Below are 12,351 nucleotides of genomic sequence, written 5' to 3'. Positions count from 1 at the left end.
CTATTGGGCTAAAATGTCTTTATAAGACATGGAAATATCAAGGAAATCATCAACAGGATGAAAAAGCAACCTACTGAATGGAAGATGATATTTGCAAATGACATATCTGATGAGGGCAATTACAGTAAAAGTATACAAAGAACTCGTACAGGGGGCGCCTGGGTGGCTCAGTAGGTTAAAGCCTCTGCCTTTGGCTCGGGTCATGATCCCAAGGTCCTGGGATCGAGCCCCACATCGGGCTCTCTGCTCAGTGGGGAGCCTGCTTCCCCCTCCCTCTCTCTGCCTGCTTGTGATTTCTGTCTGTCAAATAAATAAACAAAGAACTCGTACAACTCAACCCCAAAAACCCTCAAATGATCCAGTTAAAAAGTGGACAGAGAATGTGAATAGACATTTTCCCAAAGAAAACATCCAGGTGGCCAACAGACACGTGAGAAGATCATCAACATCACTAATCATGAGGGAAATGCAAATCTCAAAACAATGAGATTATCACCTCACATCTGTCAGAATGGCTTTTTTTTTTTTTTTAAGATTTTATTTGTTTATTTGACAGAGAGAGAGAGAGAGACAGAGTGCACGCGAGCATATGCACCCAAGCAGGGGGAACGGCAGGTAGGAGAAGCAGGCTCCCTGCTGAGCAGACAGCCTGATGCAGGGCTCGACCCCCAGGACCCTGGGATCATGACCTGAGCTGAAGGCCGACACTTAACTAACTAAGGCATCCAGGCACCCTTACAATGCCTCTTATTAAAAAACAAGAAATAACAAGTATTGGCAAGGGTGCAGAGAAAAGGGAGCCCTTGTGCACTGATGGGAGGAATGGAAAATGGAAAAACAGTATGGAGGTTCCTCGAAAAATTAAAAATATACTAAAAAAATTTAAAAATAAATTAAAAATAGAACTACCATACCACCCAGTAATTCTACCTCTGGGTATTTCCCAAAGAAAACAAAAACACTAATTTGAAAAGATATATGCACTCCTATGTTCACTGCAGTGCTATTTACAGTAAGATAAGGAAACAAGTATCCATCGACAAAAGAATGAATAAAGAAGATGTGATATACATTGGCAATGGAATATTACTCAGCCATAAAAAAGAATAAACTCATGCCAATTGCAATGACATGGATGGACCTAGAAGGCATTATGGTAAGTGAAATAAGTCAGACAGAAAAAGACAAATATCTTATCTTATATGTGGAATCTAAGAAACAAAACAAACAAAACAGAACAAACTCATAAATGCAGAAAACAAACTGGTGGTGGCCAGAGGGGATGAGATTGGTGGGAAGGGCAAAATAAGTGCAAGGAGATTAAGAGTTACAAACTTACAGTTACAAAATAAATAAGTCATAGGGATGCATAGGGAATAGAGTCAATAATCTGTAATTACTTTGTATGATAGATGGTAACTAGACTTATGGTGGTGTTCATTTCATAATATATATAAACACTGAATCACTATGTTGCACATCTAAAACTAATTAATACTGTACATCAACTATAGTTCCATTAAAAAGAAGACATTAAAATACCTTTTTCTTACTGATTTACAAGATTCTAGAAGTAAGATATTTTATTCTCGTTTTACCAAGTGACAACAAACAGGGGGGAAAAAGTCAAAGATACTGAGGAAAAACAATTGAAAAACTAAATGACATATAGAGAGTTCTATAACAACCACAAAATACACATACTTTGCAAGTGCTATAAAACTTTATCAAAACTAAAAAAAAAAAAAAAAAAAAAAAAAACAACTTTATGAAAACTGACCATATGCTATGGGGCCTGGCTAGCTCAGTCGGGAGAGCATGTGACTCTTGATCTCAGGGTTGTGAATTCAAGCCCCATGTTGGCATAGAGCTTATATAAAAATGAATATAAATAAATACAACAGAAACTGATTAAGAAAAAATTTGACCATATGTGAGTCCATAAAGTATCAACAAACTTCAAAGATTTGAAATCACCTAGAGTATATCCTCTGAATACAATGGATTAAATTAAAAATCAACGACAAAGATATTAAAATATGTCCAAGTGGTTTCACTATATAGCCAGTGTCTTGAAATTAAGGACTCCATTTCGAGATAATTTGGGGTCAAAAAAAAAAAAAAATCACAATGAAGTTGAGCAAAATGGGTGGAGGCGGTCAAAAGGTACAAAGTTCCAATTATAAGATAAATAAGTCCTAGGGATATGATGTACAGGATGGTTACCATGGTTAACAAATAGTGTATTACTGTATATTTGAAAGCCGCTGAGAGAGTAGATTTAAATTTTCATCAGAAGAAGAAAAAAAAAATTCTAACTGTGTGTGGTGATGGATCTTAACTAAACTTATTTTGGTAATTATTTCATTATATAAGTTTTACATATGTATATAAATATGTAATATATAAATATGAAATTTTTATGCTGTATACCAAAAACCAATACAATGTTATATGTCAATTGTATCTCAAAAAATCAAAACATAATCACAATGAAAATAAGAAAATATCGAGACTCCTGGGTGGCTCAGTTGGTTAAGCGGCTGCCTTTAGCTCAGGTCATGATCCCAGCGTCCTGGAATCAAGTCCCACATCGGGCTCCTTGCTCAGCAGGGAGTCTGCTTCTCCCTCTACCTCTGCCTGCCTCTCTGTCTGCCTGTTCTTGCTCTCTCTCTCTGACAAATAAATAAATAAAATATTTTTTAAAAAAAAGAAAATATCTTTTTTTTTTTTTTAAAGATTTTATTTATTTATTTGACAGAGAGAGAGATCACAAGTAGGCAGAGAGGCAGGCAGAGAGAGAGGAGGAAGCAGGCTCCCTGCAGAGCAGAGAGCCCGATGCGGGGCTCGATCCCAGAACCCTGAGATCATGACCTGAGCCGAAGGCAGTGGCTTAATCCACTGAGCCACCCAGGCGCCCCAAAAAAGAAAATATCTTAAACTGAATGATAATAAAGATATGTCACATCAAAACTTGGGGGATTTAGGGCTCCTGGGTGGCTCAATTGGTCAAGTGATTGCCTTCGGCTCAGATCATGATCCTGGAGTCCCAGGAAGAGTCCTGGGTACAGGCTTCCTGCTCAGCGGGGAGTCTACTACTCCCTCTGACCCTCCCCCATCTCATGCTCTTTCTCTCTCTCTCTGTCTTAAGTAAATAAATAAAATCTTTAAAAAAAAAAAAAACTTAGGGGATATAATAAGATGAACTGATGAATGGATACAGAGATACAGAAATGGATAGATAAATAATAAAACAAGTAGAAAATGTTAATGGTGGAATCTAGGTGATGAGTAAAATCTAGGCGTTCTCTGTAAAATGCTCTCAACTATACTATATGCTTAAAATTGTTCATAATAAAATGTTGAAAAAAGATGTGAGATATAGCTAAAGATGAGCTTCGAGGAAATTTGTAATCATTAGTACATAGCTTAGAAAAGAAAGGGCTGAATTTGCGACGACGTGGATGGAACTAGAGGGTATCACGCTTAGTGAAATAAGTCAATCGGAGAAAGACAACTATCCTATGATCTCCCTGATATGAGGACGTGGAGATGCAACATGGGGGGGTTAGGGGGATAGGAGAAGAATAAATGAAATAAGATAGGATTGGGAGGGAGACAAACCATAAATGACTCTTAATCTCACAAAACAAACTGGGGGTTGCTGGGGGGGAGGTGGGGTTGGGAGAGGGGGAAGGGGTTATGGACATTGGGGAGGGTATGTGCTATGGTTGAGTGCTGTGAAGTGTGTAAACCTGGCGATTCACAGACCTGTACCCCTGGGGATAAAAATACATTATATGTTTATTTAAAAAAAAAAAAAAAGAAAGAAAGGATGAATACCCAACTTTTGTAGCAACATGGACGGGACTGGAAGTGATTATGCTGAGTGAAATAAGTCAAGCAGAGAAGAGTCAAGTATCATATGGTTTCACTTATTTGTGGAGCATAACAAATGACATGGAGGACATTGGGAGATGGAGAGGAGAAGGAAGTTGAGGGAAATTGGAAGGGGAGGCGAACCATAAGAGACTATGGACTCTGAAAAACAACCTGAGGGTTTTGAAGGGGCGGAGGTGGGAGGTTGGAGGAACCAGGTGGTGGGTAATAGGGAGGGCACGTATTGCATGGAGCACTGGGTGTTGTGCAAAAACAATGAATACTGTTACGCTGAAAAAATAAATAAATAAAAATTAAAAAAAAAAAGGGCTGAAAATCACCTATGTCAAAAGACTAGAAAAAAACAAATTAAACCTGAAGAAAGTATAAAGAAGAGAATAAAGGGGAATAGCAGATATCTGTGAAAGAGAAAACAAATGTACAATTAAAAAATAGAAAAGAAAGTTGGTTCTTTGAAAAGGCCAATTAAATTAATAAACTTCTATTAAGACTAAGAGTACAAGAAAATGCAGAGAGCCTGGGGTGTCAGTCAGTTAAGCACCTGCCTTCTGCTCAGGTCAAGATCCCAGGGTACTGGGATGGAGCCCATGTCAGGCTGCTTCTCCCTTTCCCTCTGTGGCCCACCCCCGCCACCCCGCTTGTACTCTCTCACTCTCAAATAAATAAATAAAATCTTAAAAAAAAAAAAAGAGTAAGAGAAAATGCTAGCTAAGTATCAGGAATGATGAAGAGGGAACTCACTACGAAGTTTATGCCAATAAATTTGAAAATTTAGAGTCAGTTGATAAATCCTTTCAAAAATAATTTTCTGAAAAATAAATAAATTAAACAATAAAAAAAATTAAAATTAAAAAAAAAATTTTCTGTTCCACCCAGAAGAAACAGAAATCTGAATTATCTTAATCTACTAAAAAGATTGACTACATATACATGATTTAAAATACTATTACCGGGTGCCTGGGTGGCTCAGTGGGTTAAGACTCTGCCTTGGGTTAAGTGGGTTAAGCCTCTGTCATGGTCTCAGGGTCCTGGGGTCCAGCCCCGCATTGGGTTCTCTGCTCAGCAGGGAGCCTGCTTCCCCCCCTCTCTGTGCCTGCTTCTCTGCCTACTTGTGATCTCTCTCTCTGTCAAATAAATGAATAAAATTTAAAAATAAAATAAAATAAAAATAAAATACCATTACCGTTGTGACTGCCCCTGGCCAATCTTACTATCTCTCCCTCGTATTCAACAATGCTATATGCTATAGAAAGTGCTGGGTATACAACTCCAAACAAAATGCATATGATCTCTGCCTTCATTTTAGTTACAGTGTGATAGAGACAAGCAATCAAATAAATATGCCAATGAAAATATTACAAATTGTGATAAGTCCTTTGAAAGAAGAACAGAAAGAGTATGAATAATAAAAGCAGTCCTCTCTGAGGAAGTGATATTTAATCTGAAGCTTTAAAAAAAAAGGTGGGGGGGTGTCTCAAGTAATCACTGGGAGAGTAAAAGAGAATCCAGGTAGAAGAATAAGCATGTGTGGCCCTCAGACAGGAAAGACTGCCACACCAGAGGAACTGAAAGACCAGTATGGGTGAAGAACTGTCGATACAATGAAGCTGACAAGTCAGATCATTCAGGGCCCCAGGAAGTCAAGCTAAGAATTCCAGTATCTTCTGCTGAGTGCAACAATGGGAAATCAGGAGGCAGAGAACCCAGCTAAGCAAGCATTCTAGTAGTCCAAACAAGAGTTGACGGGCTAAGGCTTAAACTAAGGTGATGAAAAGTGAATGTATTGAAGTAAATATTAGACACAGAATCAAAAGAACTGAAGGGCAATTCCCCAGGTTTCTGACTTAAGTAGAGTAACCAGAGGCAATATTTGTAAGTAAGATGGGGAAGATTACAGAAGGATCAAATTTATTGAGACTGGGAGAAATCAAGAATTCAGGTCTAAGGGGTGCCTGGCTGGCTTAGTCAATACAGCACACAACTTTTGATCTTGGGGTCGTGAGTTCAAACCCCACACTGCACATAAAGCATACTTTGAAAGAAAGAGTTCGGGTCGATTCACATTCTAGTAAAGACTTCACATATACAGTTGAACATATGGGATGGATATCATAAATCATGGGAGTCACTGGCATATATACAATAGCAAAGGGAAGAGATTGTATAGGAAGAAAATGTATACCAAGTAAAAGGAAAAGAAGGTCCAAGACCAAGCAGGACTAACTATAGGAATAAACATGAAAAAGGAAGAGCCCTGGACACCTGGGTGGCTCAGTCCGTTAAACATCTGCTTTTGGCTCAGTTCCTGATTCTAGAGTCCTGGGATTAAGTCCCAACTGGGCTCCTTGCTCAGTGGGGAGACTGCTTCTCTCTCTGCCTGCTGCTCCCCTGCTTGTGCTCTCCCTCTCTCCCTCTCTGCCAAATAAATAAATAAAATCTTAAAAAAGAAAAAGGAAGAGCTTGCAAAGGAGATTAGAGAGAGTACCGGGGACATAGGAGGAAAGATAAAAAAGCATGGTCTTCAGCAGAAAAGAGAAGGAGTGTGTTTCAAGGAAAAAGTAATCACCTGTATAGAGCTATTGAGAGGACTGAAAGGATGAGAACTGAGAAGTACCCACTGAATTTAGCAATATAATAGTCACCGATGATTTTTAGTGTGAGCTGTTTCAGGAGCAGAGTACAGACTAGTGCAGCTTGAAGAAGGAATGGGAGACGAGACAAGGAAGTTCCTAGGAACTCTTCCAAAAATGTTGGCCATGACATGGGGCAATTAGAGCAGTGTCCAAAGAGAGTGTGGCTATCAAAGAAGGATTTTATAAAGACGGGAGTCAGAGAATGCCTGAATGCCAATGGGAATGATTCAGTAGAAAAAAAGATATTTAAGATGTAAAGAAGAAGAGAATGACCAAAGGAGGGAGGATCCTGAGACGTCCTTTTAACAAGAAGGAAACATGAGAATATGAGTGAATATACAAGTAAATTTGAAATTAGGTGTTGGAAGGAAGAATTTCTGGTGTGACAGAAAGTTATAAAATAGGACACAAAGTTAAAAATTCAAAGTATGTCTAGAAGGGACAGGGGCTAACTTAAGGGGGACTTATGGTTTGAGAACAATGGAGAAAGAATGTAATTGTTGCTGTGAAAAATGAAAGGCCAAATAACCAGAAGAGAAAAACAAAATAGAGGAAGGAGTAAGGAAAATTTCACAGCACAGACTGCATTCAAGAAGGATTCTTAAAAGTGATGACCTGAAAGGATGAATGGAATTTCAACAGTCAGGGCAAGGACATTCCAATGAGAAAACATAGCAGGGGAGGACAAGAGAGAAAACCTACTATGCTCTCAAGTAACTGCTTTATTTTCTTCCTTGCCATCAACTTCTTAGAAGGGTACACACTGTTGACATTACTATTCCTACACCATTTATTCCCGACTTAATCTCTTGCCATCTACTAAAGCTGTTCACCCCAAGATCCTCTTGTGTACTAACTCCAGGGCTTTTGCTCAGTTTTTTATCTCTTAAACTCTTGCAACACTGTAGGTTACATCTTCCACCTGAAAATGATCTTTTCCTTGGTTTTCCTGGATGTTCCTTCCAGCTTACAGATCATTTCCGGTCTTCTTTTTTCCGTTTCCTTCCATCTCAAACCAGACCTTTCCATAAGACACATTTCCCTTCTACCTATAAACTCTCCCTCACAGTGATCTAATCTACCTGCACGACTTTAATTTCAAAGCAACAAACATTTACTAAGCATACGCTATATGCCAGGCACTGTTCTAAACTCTGAGAAAGTGGTTCTCAGCTCAGGTTTCATATCAGATTCACCTGGAAAGTATTAGCATGTAGACTGTTGAGCTCTGTGACCAGAAACTGTCATTTATGCAGTCCGGGACAGGTCTTTTTAAAGCTCCACAGATGACTCTGTTGCACAGCCAAATCTAAATACAGGCAGGATGCTTAATGATCTCACCTTTTTCTTACCTGCCTCTTCTTCCATGACACTCAACACCCTGTCTGTTACATTCTGGTAATACTCAATGACCTACAATCGCCTGAACATGCTAGATGTCTCAGTCTGGCAGCTTTGCACATGTTGCCAACCCTACCATCACTAGTGTTCCTGCTACATATATGTACTTACCTCTGTTGCTTGCCAGTTTTCTCTTCATTCCTTTGAAACCCAGTTCAAACAAATCTGAGACATTATTAACCCTTATGGATCTCAACAAGCCCACCATAGTAATGATGAAAATTCTTTGTACTGGAAATATTGTTAAGTACCCGGCATGATATTTAGCTAGACACCAAAATATACTACTGGTAAAAGGGACCAACTTAAGTAAAGCTATGAGATGGTCAGTTTACCATTGAGAAAGATTCCAATGGCCATGTGGAGCTTATTATACTGACAGGGGAAAGAGATTGGAGAAGAGCTAAAATACCACTGCCATAATCCAAATAATAAAAGCAAGAACAATGGCAGTAGCAATGGAAAGAAGGGCATGAATTCAAGAATTACTGATAAAATCTTTAAAAAAAAAAAAAAAGAATTACTGAACATGGATGGCTGAGTTCGTTAAGTGTCTGCCTTTGGCTCAGGTCATGATCCCAGGATCCTCGGGCAGAGCCCCACAATGGGCTCCCTGCTCAGCAGGGAGCCTGCTCCTCCCTCTTCCTCTTTCCCCTTCTCCCCACTCATTCTTTCTCTCTCTCTAATAAATAAATAAAATCTTTTAAAAATGTATTAGGGTATAGCATCAATAAACATACCTAATTAGGTGTGAGGTGGGGAGGAGAGAGGACTCTTGCATAACACCCATACTTCTGGCTGAGGAGACCAGAGGAAAGGCAGTGTTGTTAATTAAGGCAGATCAAAAGAGAGGATGTAGCCCAAGAGAAGAAGGCTACAGCCAGGAAGTTTTGCAGAAAATCAACAATTCAGAGGCATGTGAAAAAAGCCAAGTCTATTCAAGAACCTGAGAAGGGTCAGAAAGGTGAATTGGGAGAGAGTGTTAATAAAACATACGAAGTAGTTAGAAGAATGAGTGAAAAGTCAACAGTGCCGAGACGCTCTCAAGATGGCGACCTCTCTGGGTTCCAACACCTACAACAGGCAGAACTGAGAGGATGTGGACTTCCCCATTCTGTGCCAGACGTGTCTCGGAGAAAATCCGTATATCCGAATGACCAAAGAAAAGTATGGGAAGGAATGTAAAATCTGTGCCAGGCCATTCACAGTGTTTCGCTGGTGCCCCGGGGTCCGTATGCGTTTCAAGAAAACTGAAGTGTGCCAGACCTGCAGTAAATTGAAGAATGTCTGTCAGACCTGCCTCTTGGATCTGGAGTATGGCCTGCCCATCCAGGTTCGTGATGCAGGATTATCTTTTAAGGATGACATGCCAAAGTCAGATGTTAACAAAGAGTACTACACGCAGAATATGGAGAGAGAAATTTCCAACTCTGATGGAACGTGGCCAGTTGGCATGTTGGGGAAAGCCACCTCCACCAGTGACATGTTGCTCAAGCTGGCCCGGACCACACCCTACTACAAGAGGAATCGACCCCACATTTGCTCCTTCTGGGTGAAAGGAGAATGTAAAAGAGGAGAGGAGTGCCCATACAGACATGAGAAGCCAACAGATCCAGATGACCCCCTTGCTGATCAGAACATTAAAGACCGATATTATGGAATCAATGATCCTGTGGCAGATAAGCTTCTAAAGAGGGCTTCAACAATGCCTCGCCTGGACCCACCAGAGGACAAGACTATCACCACGTTGTATGTTGGTGGCCTGGGCGACACCATTACTGAGACTGATCTGAGAAACCACTTCTACCAGTTTGGGGAAATCCGGACAATCACTGTTGTGCAGAGACAGCAGTGTGCGTTCATCCAGTTTGCCACAAGGCAGGCTGCAGAGGTGGCTGCAGAGAAGTCCTTTAATAAGTTGATTGTCAATGGCCGCAGACTCAATGTGAAATGGGGAAGGTCCCAAGCAGCCAGAGGAAAAGGAAAAGAGAAGGACGGAACCACAGACTCCAGAATCAAGCTTGAGCCTGTTCCAGGACTGCCTGGAGCTCTTCCTCCTCCTCCTGCAGCAGAAGAAGAAGCTTCTGCCAACTACTTCAACCTCCTCCCCAGTGGACCTCCAGCTGTAGTGAACATCGCACTGCCCCCGCCTCCTGGTATTGCCCCGCCCCCTCCCCCAGGTTTTGGGCCACACATGTTCCACCCAATGGGACCACCCCCTCCTTTCATGAGGGCTCCAGGACCAATCCACTATCCTTCTCAGGACCCTCAGAGGATGGGAGCTCATGCCGGGAAACACAGCAGTCCCTAGCACATTATCACCACTCCAGGGCTTTACAGAAGAAAGGGCGCTGAAAAAATCCCAGTACATGAATCTTGGAATAAATATATTTTTCCTTCCTTTGTAGTTTCCATGGTAGCTGAATGTGTTCAGATGTGGGCAGTCAGAGAACGACAGCCATGCTTCCCTACACGTATTCCAAGGATTGATGGACCTCAAATAAGCTGCCATTAACACATCTGGTTACTGCTATAACATTACTAATCAAACTTACTTCTATGGCAAACACGCAACTGGGTGAATTGGATTGTCTAACGGAGTTACATCCCAATTAGATGTTCATTTTGTATCTTCTCTGGGGGGGAAAAAACTGACCTGCAGTAAAATCTTTTTGACCATTTTTATGTCCATTGGATATTTTTCCTTTTTATTATCTGCAAAAAGATTACTATTACTAATCATTGTAGTGGCATGAGTGTGATTTAACACTTCAGAAGTCAACATTAAAGAGACAAGTAGAAACCAGCACCCAGCACAGCCCAGATCTTTTCTTACCACTCCTTTCCTCATTTATTACTAAAGGAATCTGGCGGATAGTTTTACCTCTGCGCGCTACCAAAACAAGACAAAAACAAAAATTGCTTTTTATTCCCGTCAATTGGATGGAAACACAAATGTGGAGCTGTGCATCATTGAAGAAATCTGGTGTCTGGGATGAAGTTAAAAGAGCTTCCTATAAAACACGTGAACAAACTGAGCCAGAAGGTGCCTGTGCGTGTTGGAAGACTGTGACCTGCAGCTGGGACTGTCACCTCTAGCATTCACCTTCGTGTGTCTTCAGCGTCTTGTCCTCAGCCCCTGCTTCTGGCCAGGGGATTCTGTTTGGTCGTAGAATGTTTGGATATAACTGAATTGTAGATGGTAAAAATAATTGGATGTTGTGTTGTGTTTTTTGTTTTTAAAAAATTAAAACGGGTCAATTAAAAAAAAAAAAAAGTCGACAGTGCCAAATTCTGCCCATGAGGAGGTCACCAGTGAGTTTTCTAAGCGTGGTTTCAGAGAAGTGGTAGAAGCAGAAGCCAATGGCAATAGAGTAAGAAGCTAATGGAACTACCAGGTGACAGTAGCAGACTGAGCATTGGTATACTGTTCTCTGCCAAAAAGCACACAAAAATGATGATAAAATAACAAAAGAAGCATAAAGACACCTATATACACCCATATCAACAGATACAGGTGTCAAAAAATTGCAGAAAACAGAAAGTGGATGGTCAAGAAGTAACCGCCTCAGAGACCAAAGAGCCTACTATAGGAAAAGCCACTTAGAAACAAGGATGATTCCACTTTAGCACTCTGGAAAAGCTCAGGAATTAGAATTGTCCAGTAGATCTCTCTTAGCAAGGATGGAGACAGAGCTGAAAACCAAATAAAATCTGTAGCTTTCTTTAAAGTATTGTACCAATGTTAACTACTTAATTTTAATAAATATAGGGTTGCTAGATAAAATATAGGATGCCCACTTAAATTTTGCATTTCAGGCAAACACAAATAATTTTTTATGAAAGTATGTCTAATGCATATTTGCAGCAGTGTTTTTTATTAATACATCGTTTATCTGAAATTCAAAATTAACTAGGCGTCATGTATTTTTATTTGCTACATCTGACAATTCTAGATAAATGTACTACGATTATGGAAAATACTGATAGTAGTGGAAGGTAAGTGAATGATACACAGGAACTCCGCTAAGTCTTTGTAACATTTCTGTAAATCTAAAATTATTTCAAAATGAAAAGCTGAAAAAAATTGAAGCTTACAAAAGACTTTTAATGACATGAGAAAATGCTGTTCTATGAAAAAAGCAAAAAACAGGACTGTGTATTCATTATGATATCATCCATGTATGTGTTTTTTAATGAAATTTATCTTTATGGGGTAAAAATCACCAAAAGAAACATCAAATATTAATAGCAATTATCACTGGACAGTCATATCCTGGATTGTTTGTATTTCTACATGCTTTTTGGATTTCCAACTTTTCTATAAGTATACATCTAATAATTTTAAAAGTTTTAAGTAGTAAATCCAAACTTTACTTGTAAATTTATGTTCACAGAAGAAAGGAGGGGGGAAATC

At 39.8% G+C, this 12,351-nt stretch overlaps 2 protein-coding genes across 5 annotated transcripts in view; one reads left to right on the top strand and one right to left on the bottom strand.

Moving 5' to 3' along the window:
* The window catches only part of ACACA (acetyl-CoA carboxylase alpha), a 290,224-nt gene that overhangs the window by 204,286 nt on the left and 73,587 nt on the right, over window positions 1-12,351 (bottom strand). The gene's annotated exons all lie outside the window — the stretch shown is intronic.
* On the top strand, window positions 8,976-10,533 carry LOC123929609 (pre-mRNA-splicing factor RBM22-like). The gene has a single exon (XM_045985483.1). The coding sequence runs from the start codon at window positions 9,088-9,090 to the stop codon at window positions 10,243-10,245; it is 1,158 nt and encodes a 385-aa protein (XP_045841439.1). The 5' UTR covers window positions 8,976-9,087; the 3' UTR covers window positions 10,246-10,533.

Source organism: Meles meles, chromosome 18 (genome assembly GCF_922984935.1).
Source record: "Meles meles chromosome 18, mMelMel3.1 paternal haplotype, whole genome shotgun sequence".
NCBI lineage: Eukaryota > Metazoa > Chordata > Mammalia > Carnivora > Mustelidae > Meles > Meles meles.
The sequence above is the reverse complement of the archived record's forward strand: the minus strand, read 5'-3'. Positions and strand labels throughout refer to the sequence as shown.